The sequence below is a fragment of the Ochotona princeps genome, chromosome 5 (genome assembly GCF_030435755.1).
Source record: "Ochotona princeps isolate mOchPri1 chromosome 5, mOchPri1.hap1, whole genome shotgun sequence".
Lineage (NCBI taxonomy): Eukaryota > Metazoa > Chordata > Mammalia > Lagomorpha > Ochotonidae > Ochotona > Ochotona princeps.
In genome coordinates, this window is record NC_080836.1 from 35591462 (window position 1) to 35607778 (window position 16317).

General features: G+C 34.5%; 1 protein-coding gene across 7 annotated transcripts in view; it reads right to left on the bottom strand.

Annotated features, from left to right (window-relative positions):
* The window catches only part of PRPF40A (pre-mRNA processing factor 40 homolog A), a 43784-nt gene that overhangs the window by 14254 nt on the left and 13213 nt on the right, over window positions 1-16317 (bottom strand). For 4 of the 7 annotated variants that reach the window (XM_058664483.1, XM_036493086.2, XM_004577163.3 and 1 more), the window contains exons 4-12: window positions 15013-15043; window positions 12603-12619; window positions 6424-6534; window positions 5385-5505; window positions 5098-5151; window positions 3175-3199; window positions 2154-2528; window positions 819-927; window positions 295-359 (exon numbers count right to left, since the gene is read on the bottom strand). In XM_058664483.1, the coding sequence (XP_058520466.1) occupies window positions 295-359; window positions 819-927; window positions 2154-2528; window positions 3175-3199; window positions 5098-5151; window positions 5385-5505; window positions 6424-6534; window positions 12603-12619; window positions 15013-15043 (908 nt within the window). The remainder of the gene's footprint in view (window positions 1-294; window positions 360-818; window positions 928-2153; window positions 2529-3174; window positions 3200-5097; window positions 5152-5384; window positions 5506-6423; window positions 6535-12602; window positions 12620-15012; window positions 15044-16317) is intronic. The other 3 variants (XM_058664484.1, XM_036493091.2, XM_012926263.3) reach the window with 1 other exon arrangement.

A 16317-nucleotide genomic window follows, 5' to 3' on the forward strand; every position in this document is an offset into this window, starting at 1 on the left:
AGAACATGAAATGAAGAGAATAAAATGTAATATAGTTTTCCTCAGGTACAAATGGACATTATAGAAATTTATTAAGTGATTCCCAGTATTAAAGTAAATAATTTAATGTAAAGCAGGATTCTCAAATTTTATGCTGAGCCTTTTAGGGTTTTTTTGGTCTATATTCATACAAATAACTATTCTTGATATCTAAAACATTGGGCGTCAATAGCGGTTAAAAGCCATATTACTCTCCACAATTTTAAATGTGCAAGTCTTGCTATGTGAAAAGTATATAAAACACAGAAATATTACCTGTATCGTGGATCATTAATGATCATTTTCATAGCTTGTTCCCATGAAGCATTTGATGGTACCCGCTGAAAACCATTTAAACAGAGATTACAATTTCACACTAGCATAGTAACTCGTATTATCAGGAAGCCAACTATAATACTCACTGAAAACATCAAGCACTTTCCTTGGTATAATTTTGAAAAGTTGTAAAATAGTGTTTTATTGATGAGAAATCTCTGTTAACTACCTATCAAATGAAATAAACTTAAACAGAAAGTTAATTTTTTCTTTAAAATATTTAGCAAAAGGTAAGCAATTATTAATAAAAAAAAAGTATGGAAGTAGAAATGTCCTGTATTATCTGGTACATAATTTTTTTTGTTGTTGTTCAAAAGTTCACAGAAGTGATCTTCAAAAAAAAACAGACAATTTTGTTGATTTCCAATAAAATTAGTACATGAGATCAGTACTGTCAAAAAAACATCTCAAGGTTTGGATTAGGCAGCTGATACAGTGCATACAAAAATCTGTAACACAAATACCTTTTCTTTCAATAATTCTTTAAATGCTTGCTTTGCCTCCTCTTTTGTATTCCAAGTATATGTTTTTTTTGCTGGTTGGCTTTCCTCCTCTTCTTTTTTGGGAGTAAAGCTAGAGAAATGTAAACATGACATTGACAAACAAATATTTGCTTCACCTAAAAAATAAATGCCTTTAAGTACTATCTCAAAGCTTAATACTATTAAATGGCTGAGTGTTTCAGAAAAAGTATATCAATAACTGAGTATTTGAACAAGTCTGAAAAAGGTGTAGAGATTATCTAAACCAGTCGAAAACTACAATGTACAAATCCATCCTGCTCTTTGTGTAGATAAATGAAGATAAACATAGCCTCTGAGTGATTTGTGAGACCACAGCATAGCTGTCATTTAAACACACACAAAACCAAAATTAATTAATTTTTTAAAATTAATTTTTGGTAATTCTTTTCTTACAAAAACAAAACAAAAACAACAAACTTTTTTTAAACCAAAGTTTGCCAAAAATCAAACTAACACAATAAAGAACTATCAACTTTTTTGGCTTGGAGATCATTCTACAATGAAAATTTTATGTATGCTTTACATATACCCCTAAATAAACAAGGGGAAGGAAGAAAACAGTCCTAAAATTGTTCAAATAGAATAGTTACAGGCTCTCCTAACAGAATCTAAGAAGGGGAAGAAATACTGGCTTAGATACCAAGAAAATCTAGACTACCACTCTAAATCTAGTACATTTGTTTGCGATCTATTTTAAATTGTTAAAAACAAATACTATAAGCAGGTCAGCAAAAAACTAATAGCTACAAATGGCCTATATAAATTTAATTAAAATCAAAAGCTCACTATTACAGGCTATAATCAAGAAATGCTAGAAAGAAAAAAAGCCAGCAGGATATTAGTGTTAATTCTTAAAATTAAGAAAAATTAGAGTTGGCACTCTGCATTCCGTAGTCAACCAACAGTGTGTCAAAAATATGTGAAAGAAAAACCAAATTCCATCAGTACTAGAGATATGTTTTTCTTACTAGTATCTAAAAAGTACAGTGTAACAAATACTCCCATACCATTCACATTGTACTGGATATAAACTGTGCCTCACAATATCCTCACCAATTTCCTTAAAAATGTAATGCATTCGTTTCCTAACACTCTGATGACCAATCTACCTTGAAAAACTGAAAGAAGTATTAACAGCCCCCAAATTAATCATATGCTAGAAGTTTTAAAATTTTGTTTTTCAAAATAAAGTCTCAATGGACAATCCTGGATTCAGTGGCAATTTCTTGTATTATTGCTAACACAGATCTTCAGAAGATAATTTACTAAACTTACTCAGCTACAGTTTCCTGCTTAGATGTTTCTTCTCCAGTATTACTGGATACTTCAACACTCTGATCCTGAACAGCAGGGGTACTAGCAAGTTGTGCTTGTTCCTCAGTTGAAATGGTTACAGTACTTTCATTATCTACAACAGTAGCAACAATGGAAGTAACTTCAGGCTCAGGAACAGCTGGAACAGTTCCACCCACAGTATTAGAAGTAGAAGTGGAAGCATTGGCATTGGCTGCTGCAGCTGCTGCTGCTGCGGCGGCTGCTGCAGCAACAACAGCAGCTGCTGCTTCTGCAGCAGCCATGGTGCTCATTGTAGTTGGAATTTCTGTTGTAGGAACCGGGGCTGCCGATGTTGTGGTGCACTCTTCTTGCTTACTATACATTAGAAACCAAAAGACAAAGCAGAAACACTGGTTATTCTTTACTACAAACACAAACCTGAAGCTAGGCTTTAAATGAGCAGGGAATAACATTCAATGATTCCTAACTAGAAAATTACTTATAAAAGGTTAATATTACAGAATAAAGTTTAATTGCTTTGCTTTAACTCAGCATTCATGCCAAAATATAATAGGCATTCATGTAATAGTTGCTCCAAAAGCTGAATTATTCTCACTTACAAAATGCTTTTGTTACAAAGTATATCACAAAACATTACAAATATCCTTCTTCCAAGAACTTACAAATTTTCACTATTTCCTCAATTAAAAGAAAAGCATTTTAACTCAAAGAAATATACAGGCATAATATTTCATCCATTCTCAAATGAACTAAAACAAGATTTTGGATTTTACAATAAATCTTTATAATAAATCTTCTACAGACCTAAGTAATTAATTATTGTTTACAAAGCATGAGCCTCAGTAAATTAATATTGCCCCCAATTAAAATTCTCTGAAGACATGAAGTCATCAGACGTAACACATTAAACAATATTTGTATTTAAAAAAAAAGTTGCTAGCAAAAATGAAAAGGTGTTACAGGAGATCAAAACAAATACGCTGATATTCAAATTGCTTACCTGCTTTCTTCAGCTTTGATCATTGCTATTAAAGAGAAAAGAAAAGTTATCTACTAGGTTTTAAACATAGTGAATGAAAATAAACACTTCTTGAAAACAAGTATTAAAAGGAGATAAAGAAAACTATCAAAGGATTTCATTTAACATCCAAAATAAAATTTAAAATCAGTTTAACAGAGCAAGTACTTGCTCCAAAGTTGCAGGGCATGAATTAAAGGATAACAAGCTTAAGTAAGAACAGTTATTAGAAAAGCTTATCTCATGCTATATTTTCTCAAAAGCTGCTGGCTACCGCAACAACTCCCTGAAAATTTACATAGTTATGCAACAAAATACTGTCCCTATAGATGAGATTATTTGGAATTTTCTTAATATACCAAATTCAAAGAGACAAACTGTTAAGAAATTTCAGTACATACACATTAGCACTGACAAACAGGTCTGTAGAGATGTATATACTATTTTTAATAGGGTTACATCAGATATGAGCTTGATATGCTGTAAATGAATAAGCAAACCATAACGCTACTTGTCTAAATTCTTAAAAGACAATGCTAGTATAATTTAAATTTAGTTCTAAAGATCAGCAATCAAGACTTCACTTTTCCTTTTGGATTATGTAAATGTTCCTAACAAATGGTATCTTTTATTAATAACCAATACCAGGTAATGAGTTGTTTACTTAAGTGATGACATAAGCTTAATTTGAAAATATTTTAAGAACATATTGCATTATAAAGGAATCTAAATCAGTTGAGGATGGGTTACGGGGCTGCCATGATGACTGAGAAAACCAATCCTTTGCCTGAAAGTCCAGGCATCGCATGTGCCATTTGGGTGCTGGTTATTGTACCAGCTGCCACACTTCCAATTCAGCTCTCTACTTATGGCCTGGAAAAGCAGTAAAGGATAGCCCAAGTCTTTGAGTCCCTGCAATCATGTTGGGAGACCAGTAAGAAATTACTGGCTCCCAGCTTTTAATTACCTCAGCTCTGCCTTTGAGGACATTTGGACTGAACCAGCAGATGGAGGACTTCTGTCTCTCCATATCTCTTTGTAAAAACCTTCCAAATAAAAACCAATAAATCTTTTTTCAAAATATTTATTTATTTTTATTGCAAAGTTAGATGTACAGAGAGGAGGAGAAACAGAGAGGAAGAGCTTCCACCTGTTGCTTCACTCCCCAAGTGACCACAACAGCTGGTGCTGTACCGATCTGAAGCCAGGAGCCAGGAACTTCTGGGTCCCCCACATGGGTGCAGGGTCCCAATGCATTGGGCCGTCCTCAACTGCTTTTCAAGGCCACAAGCAGAGAGCTGGATGGGAAGTGGAGCTGCTGGGATTAGAACCGGCACCCATATTGGATCCCGGAGCGTTCAAGGCGAGGACTTTAGCAGCTAGGCCACTGTGCCGGGCCCAAAAACCAATAAATCTTAAAAATTTCACATTCAAGGTTATAAATACATTTTTTCTGATATAATCATCTAACAAAACGAGGTAACAGAACAAGGTTTTTCATGAAATTTCATTCTTTCTTGCTACATGCCATTCCATAGTGTTGCCTACTTCATTAGTTCTATCTTCTTATAATCTGTTGCTTCTAATATGTATAGTTTGGCACAATTACAATCATAAAGAACTAAATTATCAATTCCTACTAAGAATTACCAATATTTTTAAGGAATTACAAATTTTCTAAGTGAAACTCTTGTCTAAGTATCCAATGATGAAATAGTTTTAATTTACAAAAATCAAAGTATACTTTAAAAGTTACAAGCTCATTTATAATATAACCCTTGAGTGAAATTAATTCTTGAATCTAGAGATGTTTCACTGCAAATTCATCAAATCAGTTAGTGAATATTAGTGACATACTCTAAAAATGTTAAATATGACAGAAAATGAATTATCAAAGCAGCTCACCATGCAGGTTTGATTTTGTAATAAGACCTCCAGCAACAATGGTATTCTGGTATCCTAGTTTCAGTGGAATCAAATCAAATAAAAATCTATTTAAAATCTATAGAACTGAGATCTAGAGCAACAAGAAAAAAGATCCCATAAAACTGTTACACCATTTAAAATGTTCTAATCAGTTAATTAAAAAAAGAAAGACTTTTGAACAATCCTATTCAGAAAGGATTGTATCAAAGTGATTGACACATCAAAACAAAAGTTTTTCACTAAGCATTATTTTCTCCTATTTTTACCTTCAAGATCTTCAAGTTCTTTAGGTTTGGCCCAGCGGGATTCTTTTGTTTGAGAATTGTAATAGTAAGGCTTTCCAGAATCAGATTTGTATTCCTTCCAGGGGCATTTAGATAATAGTTGCTACAGAGAAAAAAACTTTCAATTAACTGGCAGATTCAGCATCACTAATGATTCATTTTACTAGATATTATCTATGTAATTCTAAAACCTGCAGGTTACTGGTAAAAGGGTAATTTATTTAAGGTAACAAACCAATCTCAAATCCATATGGGCTTAGCACTTACCCAACGCAGGGAAAACTTTCTACTCTATTTTTAACAAAACATTCCAAATATTAATACAAGTAGGAAACCAAAATTTAAGCAACAGCAATATGTGAATAGTCTGCTTAGATAAGTCTCAGGATACTTTGTTACAATTGTATTCAAGCTTTCTTACATTAACAAACAATGTAGGTATGATATACCTAATTCAAGTGTTTCTCAAAAAGTCCATGAAAACTGGAATTCAAAGAAAACTTTATTTTGGTTCAAAAATTTTGAAACCAATGCACAGAAAGGGTCCTGAAAGTTTCAATGCGGGTGGGGGAGCAGTGTTGTGGTATAATGATAAAACCATAAGCAGCAATCCCAGCATCTCACATAGGATGCTGGTTCTCATCCAGCTCCTTGCCAATGGCCTAGGCGAAGCAATGGGAAGATGACCAAACAACTGTGCTTTTGTCAATTCTGTTAAGTAAATAAACACATCTTAAAAACAGGTCTGAGTGTTGAAAAATTGCATCAAATATTTGAATTCCAGTTTTGAATTTTTTGAAGTATTCTTACCAAAGCATTAGGATGATATTATAAAGATATTGAAGACCTGAATCCTGACAGTACCTTGAACAATACAATCATATGTAACGAGAACCAACACTGACTATAACCATTTTCTAGCATACAAGCAGGAATGTTATTTAGATAGTTAAATACAAAATCCAAAAAGATAAGCCATGGTCTATTTAACAGTCCCTTTTTTCCACCTCTCAAACTCTACCTCAGCAGGTGTCTTAAGATCATCTGGTTTCTCCCAGGTAGACTGTTTTGTTTCAGTATTATAGTAGTAAGTCCTTCCATCAGGTGATTTATGTTCAGTCCACATTGATTTCTGCAGAAAAAATGCGAAAAAAAAAAAATCAAGTCACGCAACAATTTCACCGATAATAAATATCAGTATTATTACTTTTAACAATAAACATAAGTGAAGTATTTCTTAGCGTAAGACATCTAGAATAATTTATCAATTCATGTCAGGAGAAAACTTAAAAACAAGGAATGTTTAAAACATTTCAAGGGCAGCATGGTTTCTTATTCTCTCAAGACATGACTGCACTCCTAACAACGCTTTGTAACTTGGATACATAACACATTATTCCAACAATACTAATCTATGCTTAGTGGATACAACATCAATGAATTAGCTGCTAATATAATGTAGGTGAACTGATCACACTCCTAATTCAATGAGTATTGTATTAGTTTTAAAATGTCATGCCAGCAAGAAGTAACTCTCAGAACAAATGGCTTTTGCATTACAATCAGAATTGAACTGTCAACAAATTAAACTGGAAAGCAAAGAAAACAGGATTACAGATAACGCAAATCAACAGAGGTGAAATAAGTTTTATGTGAAATTAGCTTGAAACAGATTGTAAATCTAAGTTTTGCCAAGGTTGCAAAAGAACTAGTACCTCTACTAGAACCTATTAATGAAATTTTAGTATTCAGCAGACATGATGCCTCAAGTAAAGGTTGCTGTTAAGTTCATCAAGTTATCAGGATTAAACGAATGCTACCAAAGACAGCAGATTATTCTGGCAACCAGATTTACCAGGTCGTGACAAACTTTAAGGGTTTTAAAGACTACAGACACTGCATTAAAAAAAATCTAACAGCATTACACATCTCAAACAAAAGCTTGGCAGAGTAACCTAGCAGCTGAAGTCCTTGCCTTGCGCGCACTGGGATTCCATAGGAGCAATGGTTCTAATCCTAATGGCCTCACTTCTCATCCAGCTCCCTGCATGCGGCCTGCGAAAGCAGTTGAAGATGGCCCAAAACCTTGTGACCCTGGACTGGCATGAGAGACCCAAAGAGGCTCCTGGCTTCTGATCTGCTCAGCTCCAGTCATTGCAGCCACTTGGGGAGTAAATCAATGGAAGGAAGATCTTTCTCTGCCTTTCCTTCTCTCTGCATATCTGACTTTTCAAAAAATAGATAAATAGGGGACCAGCACCATGGCCTAGCTGCTAAAGTCCTCGCCTTGAACGCCCTGGGATCCCATATGGGCACCAGTTCTAATCCCGGCAGTTCCACTTCCCATCCAACTCCCTGCTTGTGGTCTGGGAAAGCAGTCGAGGATGGCCCAGAGCATTGGGACCCTGCACCCATGTGGGAGACCCAGACGAGGTTCCAGGTTCCCGGCATCGGATCAGCTTAGTACCAGCCATTGTGGTCACTTGGGGTGTGAATCATCGGATGGAAGACTTTCTGTTTCTCCTCCTCTCTGTACATCTGACTTTGTAATAAAAATAAATAAATTTTTAAAAAACTGATTTTTTTTAAAAAAATCAAAATCCCAAACTGTCCAAGCTGTCCTACCACTCATATTTTACTTTGCAATTATTTGAAAATTCATTTACTTGGACAATACACATACCAAGATGCAATCTGTGCTTAAACAAAAAGAAATTAAGGCAAATAAAAGCTAACACATTCCTAAAACTTCTTTGGAGAGTAGTCTCTTATAGTATTTCTCTTAAAAAAAATTCTGAAATAAGTGAAAAGCACTGGTTTGCACTTATTTCAAGCTGACTTGCATGCCCTTTTTCTTATCAACTTCCATTAAGAGCTGATGTACTTCTGAATTCTGCTTTGGATATGGCCGAAAACATGTGAGTCACTGTTTTTCTGATTTGCTCACCACAGTCACTCTCTGGTAACATGGGTAAAGCGTCCCTCTAAATGATTGATACTCCTTTTGGAGATCGGCACTTTTACTATTGAGTCATACAAAATTAATCTGTAACTAACACCTAGATACTGTGTATTATAAAATGCATCCCAACATCTGGAAATTTAAATGGTGAAATAAAACAATAACTGAAAACTAAGTAATTTAGGGAACTACAAGATTTGGAGATGGGAAACAACCAAAAGAAAACCAAGATATAAATCAACATGATTTCAATGATTAAGTAGATAAGGCATGACTGTAGCTTGGAAAAAAGAACTAGGACTAATGTAAAGGACTAAGATACAATCACTAGAAATAAAATAAAAACCTTACAAATCTGCACAGCTTGATTACAGAAACACTGACCATTCCATGAGATTGGGTAAGTAATTTGACATGACAATTCACAGAATGTGCTTCTTCAACTGGACAAAAGAACAATAACAAAAATTTGTTAAATTCTTTACTTGGTTCTAGCATATTCTATCAGACAAAAAAATAATACTATTTCTCAAATACTAAAAATCTGGGAAAATATTTGAGCTTTTGTGGTCTTAGAGAAGTTAAGATATTCCTGAAATTGGAGTTTCTGTAATTATTCTACACTTTTTCAAATATCAGTTCCCAATTTACTAACATCACAGTTATTGTAATAATAAAACAAAACACAAAATGGTGCTGAGAAAAAACTAACTTTTCAATATAAATGTTAACTGGATGCACATTTGTACAATAAGCATTAAAAACCATCGTGAGGTAAGTATTGTGGTAAGGGAGTTAAGCCACCACTTGGCATGCCCAGTGGCCGGGCGCTCAGCTTCAGAGCCAGCTCCTTGATAAGGCACTTGGGAAGATGACAGCTCAAGCAGTCAGAGTCCCTGACACTCACACATCAGGGACACCCAGCTATGGTTCCTGGTGCCTGTCTTCTGGCTACTCTTGCCCTTGACACAGTTGCCAATGGGTAAGTGAATACATAGCTGGAAAAAATCTCTTGCCCTCCCGTCACTCTGCTTTTCTAATAAATCATATAAATGAATGCCAAGTAATAATATGTAGTATTATGAGTATGACCATCAATAGAAGACAAACATAACAAGTCAAGAAAGAAGAACAATATTTACTGTGTTGAGCACCATTCATTTTTATTGTGTCAAGTATATGTATTTATAGATTTCTCTTTTGGAGAACTTTAGATATTCTAACTCCTGAAAATAACAAAGAGAATGAAAACTGAAAGCTTATTTTATCAAATAAAGATTAAAGTCAATTTAAGTGCAAAAGCAGAATATTCAATCATAAATGAACAGATATAAATGACAGAAATGAAATAAATGACAATACGTGAGAATTTAATAAGTCAACAGAAGACAGACCAGGAAAAATCTTTGAAACTCACAACTAGTAAAGGGTTAATATATTTGAAGAACTCAATGTCAAATCAATGAGAAAAAAAATTAGGAAAGAACTAGATTACCAGAGAGCAAAGCCAAAGAGCAAAGAACTAGGATAGATTACCAGAGAGTAAACCCAAACAGCAAACAAAATGTTAGTCTCCCGTAGCAGTACAATAAGAACTGTTAGTTCAAATCTATGTCCGCTGACCAAAAATAAAATGGTTCATACCATTTGCTGCTATAGATTATTGGAGAAAAAGATATGGTATGACTGTACTGCTATCAGAAATATACACTGCACATCTTCTCCATGAAAAATAAGATGCCTAAATGCTTTCTAGCCCTGAAATTTAGAATACCTAGAAAAAAGACCAATTCTCCAGCACCATCAAATACTTAATGAAATCATTTAAACATTCACATAGGATATTTCCAAGTTTTCAGAAAAACTGTATTGACAGAGAAGTTAGTTTTGGAACCAAAATTTTTGAGATCCATGCATCCAAGGAAAACTTTAAAACTTCTTTTACTTGCACACTGTAAAATAATAGTTAGGGATCTCTGGAATTTTTTTTTATACCCAAATGAGCATTTTTATGCTATTTTCCCACAGCTTTCCAAAGTACACTTGATATGGGAACCTACCTATTTTCTGCAACTAATTTTACCACTGCACCTCAAGTTAAGCTCCACTTGTGACACCAACATCCACACATCAGAGCACTGGCTCAAGTCTTAGCTGCTCTATATCCAGATGAGCTCTCTGTGCACGGGAAAGCAGTGGAAAAGCTCCACATACTAGGGTCCTGACATACATATGGGAGACCTGCATGGTATTCCTGGCTTTTGCTTTGTTTTGAACCAACTCCAGCAGTTGCAGCAATAGAGCAGGTGAACTAGTGGGAAGATCTCTCTCCCTTTGCTACTTTTATTTCAAAAGCACAGGTAATATGAATCTAGCATTCAAGACTTATACACAAACATACCCAATTTATATTTAAATACTATTCACAATGAATTGTGCTTTCCTTAACTTACATTTGCTTTATTTTCCTACCAATGAATCCAAGCTACATTCGAAGATTAGCAGAATATTTTGCCATTCAACTTTTAAAGCAAAAGACACCCTAAGAATATTATAAATAAGCTTACCAATTTAAAATTACTTTTCCAAGAAGTACAGCTAGTAACTAATCAAAGCCTTTTCATCTTTTTTTTTTTTTAATACTTCTCTGTCATGCAGTTATGAGGAGAGACAAAATGAGAGGATGGATGGGGAAGGGAGCAGAGGAAAGAGAAACAGAGATGCCATGCATCTTCTGGTTCATTCCCAAAAGGGCTGCAATGACTACAACTGGGCCAGGCCAAAGCCAGGACTATCCAGAGGCCTAGGTTTTGTAACACCTTTCACTGCTTTCCCAAGCACATCAGAAGGAGTTAGATGGGAAGAGGAGTAGCCTGGTCTTAATTAAGCTGGCTGCTATAATATGGATATGAGGCGTTGGTGCTGCAGCCAGTGGCTTAGCTTACTGCATCACAAGGCCAACTTCTCTATCTTTTCAAGCTAACAGTGGGATTTAGTAGCTCTCTCGTCTATTACCTCTAAATAACATTATACACATTAACTCTTCTTTGATCTTTACAGAATGGTAAGAGACAGTAAACAGCCATCAATAAATCGTGTCTGTCTGGGGACTAATACTATTTCCCAAAACATGGGCTTGATAAAAATGCTTAACAAAGTGCCATTTACAGAATCATTAGCAAAAGAACAAAACTACTAGCTTTAGAAATAACTTGGTCTGTAGTACACATGAACTTATTTTCTTGACATTCTCTAAGCAACATAATGTAAAAATGTTATGTAGCATTTCCTTTAGTTACAGTAACTAATCTAGAGATGGCAAAGTAAATGGGAAGATATATGTACATATTATGGCCATATATAAGGGACCTGCTCAACTTTGGATTTTAGTATTTGCTGAAAGTCCTAGCACCAATCAGCACCAGCAACAACTGTACTGGAAGAAGTTTACATCAGGTTTGTAGTAAAAAATAAGAGTAATTTCATTTTTCCATTATTAAAAAAAAGAGAGAGTACCTAATAATTGCAATTATCTAATTTACCTAACAGTTCTATTTCCCTTGTAATTACAAGAAAAACCGAGATCCTCACAAAAGTTAATATGAATAGTTTACCTGCTTTGATTTTAATATAGTTTCTTCCCAGCAAATTTCACAGAGATTTGATTCTTAATGTGGTAGTATTGGGAAGGATTCCATTGAGAGATGGATAAGTAGGCAATTAAGAAGAATTAGTGTTTTTCTCCAGGTAGTGAATTTTCACTAATGGAACTGGATTGGTTATCATAAAACGCACTACCAGAAAGCAAGTTTTAGCTTCCTTAGTTTGTTCTATTGCTTCTAGTCTTACTGCCAGGTGAGTGCTTCGTCATCCATTACCCTCTGCTCTTAGATATTCTTCCTGTATGTGATTCCATCTAGCATCTTGTCAAGTACACAGAAGGCTCTCACTAGAGGAAAACAGGTCCCCAGCCTTTCAGCCTCCAAAATTGTTGGCTAAATAAAGCCCTTGTTCATTTATAAAGCAACTCACCTAAGTTATTTGTTACAGCAAAATGCAATGTGCTGAAACACATTGAAAAGTACCAAACGCAGATTGCAATCCTGGCAAAGAAAACTTAAGGCTGACATGTGGAATAATTAACTTGGCACATAATCTTTAAACAGATATAGGTTTCAATGAAATAGGTTAATAGATAATGAAATAAAGGTATTAGCAGAAGTTTAAAGAGTACTTACTGCGCCAGATGTTGCACCTAACAAAAAAAAAAAGGCAAAACATTTATACTGTGACAAATCATGCTGTCCTCTTTGTCTTAATAGTTTTACTATTTATTAACACTAATGTTTCATACTTAAATTGTCACAATTGCCCTAAGTGTATGTTTTTCTTATGAAATATGTAGTGCAAAGCACTTTCAGAATTTGAGCTTTTATTATTTAATCTGACTGTAGAGCCAGTCTGAATAGTATTTATCCTGTCTTTTGCTCTTTTTGCTATTATAAATTATCTATTTTATTCTATTCCTCTTTCTTGGCTTTGAATGTTATCATAATATAATTTCTCCAACTTCTAATTCTATGTGTCAGCTATCTGGAACAATATTCTATACAAGAAACAACCATCAGCACTCACATTTATTGCTTAAACTAAAATTTAAATTAAGACTAAACAAATTTGAATATCTTAAGCTATACTAGCCACATGTGAAACACATAAGCACACAAGGCTAATGGTAACTATATGTAACAACACAGATTACAGAATATTTTCATTACTAGAGAAACTTGTATTAGATGGTACAATCCTATACTATAAGACACGGATTTTGAAATGTGTTATTCACAAAGCTCACAAATAATCTCTAATTTTAGAAGCTTAAATTAAAAATATATATGAAAAGCAAAGATTATAAAAGAAAAGCAATAACAAAGTTCAATACACTGACAGCACTCCAAGCAAGCCACTATGAACACCAACTGTAAAGCCACAGTAATCAAAAAGAAATCTCAATGTAATTTCCAAGGTTACTTGGGAGTAACTCAGGTCTAGATATCTAAAATAAAAACAAGAAAAGCTGTTATGCACTGCCAAATATTATTTTCATTTAAACAAATAATGAAATTTGCAAAGTTGCTTAGAAAGAGGTTATATCCCACATAAAGTTAATGAAAAACACAGTAGATTTATAGTAAACACTTCAGTTACACCGTTTTGGTATAATCATGCTAAAGTTCAAGATCTGGAATATTAATACATGTTGAAATTACTAACAGATAACTGAAGTGCTTCTATTCAAACTTATGGGTCAAAATAGCAAAATACTGGTGAAAGCAAAAAAAAATTTTTTTTTTTTTAAAGCAAAAAATTTTGAACAAGGTTGGTGCACAGGTCCAATGACTACAAACGACAAGGAATAACAGACTGTAAAATTCAGAAGACTACCTGATTAGTATACATTGGTGCTACATCTAACACATACGGAGTTACTACCCTATGTTGCCGTTTGCTGAGTAAAAATATGGACTGATACACTGCATGCCAAGCCACTCATGACTTCAGAAACCCATACCACTATCAAAACACTGATTCTAGTCCAAGCTGCTGTTTCTGCTAATTAACCTGGAAGGGTGTTGGATGATGGCCCAAGCACTAGGGCTTCTGTCCCTCACATGGGAAATCTAGATGTAGCTGTCAACTTCTAGCTTTGCCTGGCCCAGCTGTGGCTGTGGCAGCCATTTAGGAATAAATTACCAGACAGAAAATTTCTTTCTCTTTAATGTTCTACCTTTTAAAGTAACAAATCACAAACACCCCCTCACATAAATATGGACTCCACAGATTTCAATAATTCAACAAATATTCTAAATAGCTGTGCTAATAGGACTATTTTTAAGCACTGAATACTCAAGATAAAATTTCAGATATTCAATCATGTAAAACAGACCTTAAATGGCAGCAATGATTATGAAATTTAAAAACACTGATGACAAAGTCTATCTGTACATCAAATTGGTACAGAGCTCTTGAGAACTAAAATTTGATTAGCAAGGCTACTACTATTTCTCATGACTCAAAGAAAAAGGGGGGCTGGCCTTGTGGTACAGCAGCTTCAGCTTCTGCCTGTGGCTCAAGCATCCAATATAAGCACCAACGACATTTCTGGCAGTTCTACTTCCACCCCAGTTCTTTGCTACTGCATATGTGAGGGTGGGGAAAACTGGTTCAAGGACTTGGGCCCCACCCATGGGAGACATCCTGCTGTAGTTTCAGGGTCCCAGTTTAGACTGGACACAGCCCAGGCCATCACAGCAATTTGAGGAAGCTATCTCTCTCCTCTCTGCCTATCAAATCTTAAAAACAAAAACAAATGATAGCAACATGGCTTCTACTCTTCCAATGAAGCCTAATGTCAGAGTACTTAAAATAAATAAATCTTAAAAAAAAAAAAAAACACATTAGAAATAGGGGAGGGGGAGGAGATGTTTATTTTGGATTCCACGCAGTTTTTTCCCAATATACATTTTCCTATGAACTTTTGATGCATGGATTTCAAAATATTTTTGAACCAAAATAAACCCATCCTTTACTTTCATTTTTCAAGAACTTAAATACCCTTGTATATAGCACCACTCATGGTATACATACCTGCTGCTACATCCATACTATTTACTCCTGGCTGTAAGAAGAAAAATATAATTAGTAATAGTCACCTTTGTTTAAAGTACATTTTAAGCACATTTCTCATAAATAAGTTTCTCTATGTATAATTTTCAAGTCGTTAACTCAAGAAGATTCTTAGGAAAAATTGTAGTGGTCTCACTGCCTGAGTTTGCTATAAATAACAATGAATTTTATCATGAGGTTAGAAATGACAAAACACTGCCCAACATCCCACAGGCAACATACTACTTTCCCATATTAGAATTTTGAAACGCATGTTAATTTAAGAGCTATATAGAGATTGGCGCAGTGACAAAGTCCATTAAGCGTCTGCCTGCAGCATCATATCCCCCATCAGAGATTGGTTCCACTCCTGGCCTTTCAACACTGCTTCCCATTGATGTCTTGGGAAAATAGAGGAAAATGGCCTAAATGCTAGAGCCCCTGTACCCATGTTAAGAGACCTGGGAAAAAGCTCCTGGCTTTGGACTGGCCCAGCTCTGACCATTACAGCTAGCTGGATAGAGAACCAGCAGATGGAAGATGTCTCTGTCTCTCCTTCTCTCTCCCTTTCAGATTCTGCTTTTCAAATAAAATCTTTTAAAAAAAGATTTAAAAAAAGAGAGAGAGAAAGGTTCTAGAAAAGGCAGCAGAAACAAATCACTCCAATGGAGTATGCTACATCTATGCATTACAGCCACTGTGTAGTAAAGAAACTGAGCTAATTTAAAAATCATCTTGTATCTGTATTGCTAACAAACCAATAAGGGTAGTTTCTATAATGCCATAGCTTAAATCCTACGAAGTACAGATTCCAAACTAAATCTTCTGATTCCTTAACCTAATATTAAATCATATCTATCTTCAATTAACACTCAATAATGAGTCCACCCATTAAAATGCTAACTGGGAATATTTATTCTATATTATGGAATAATAGATTCAGAAAACAAAGCCAATTGAGAACAGGAAACATAATGTTACCAGAATAATTAAATGCTTATGATTCACAAATTAAATTTTTAAGTATTCTGGTATTGCTTAATATAGAATTATCTTGCCAAAATACAGAAAAAGTTACTGCCTGCCATTCAGCTGATAGCAACCAAAACTAAATGTCCACTGTAACATCCACATTATATTACAACAGCCAGACAATGTAAAAAAAGCTAATGTAACCATCTATAAAGTAATTGTTTACATGTATACATAGTTTTATTTGTATATCTATACATGCATAAAAGTAATCATTCATAAATACATTATGGAAAATAGTTCTTTTCACAAGAT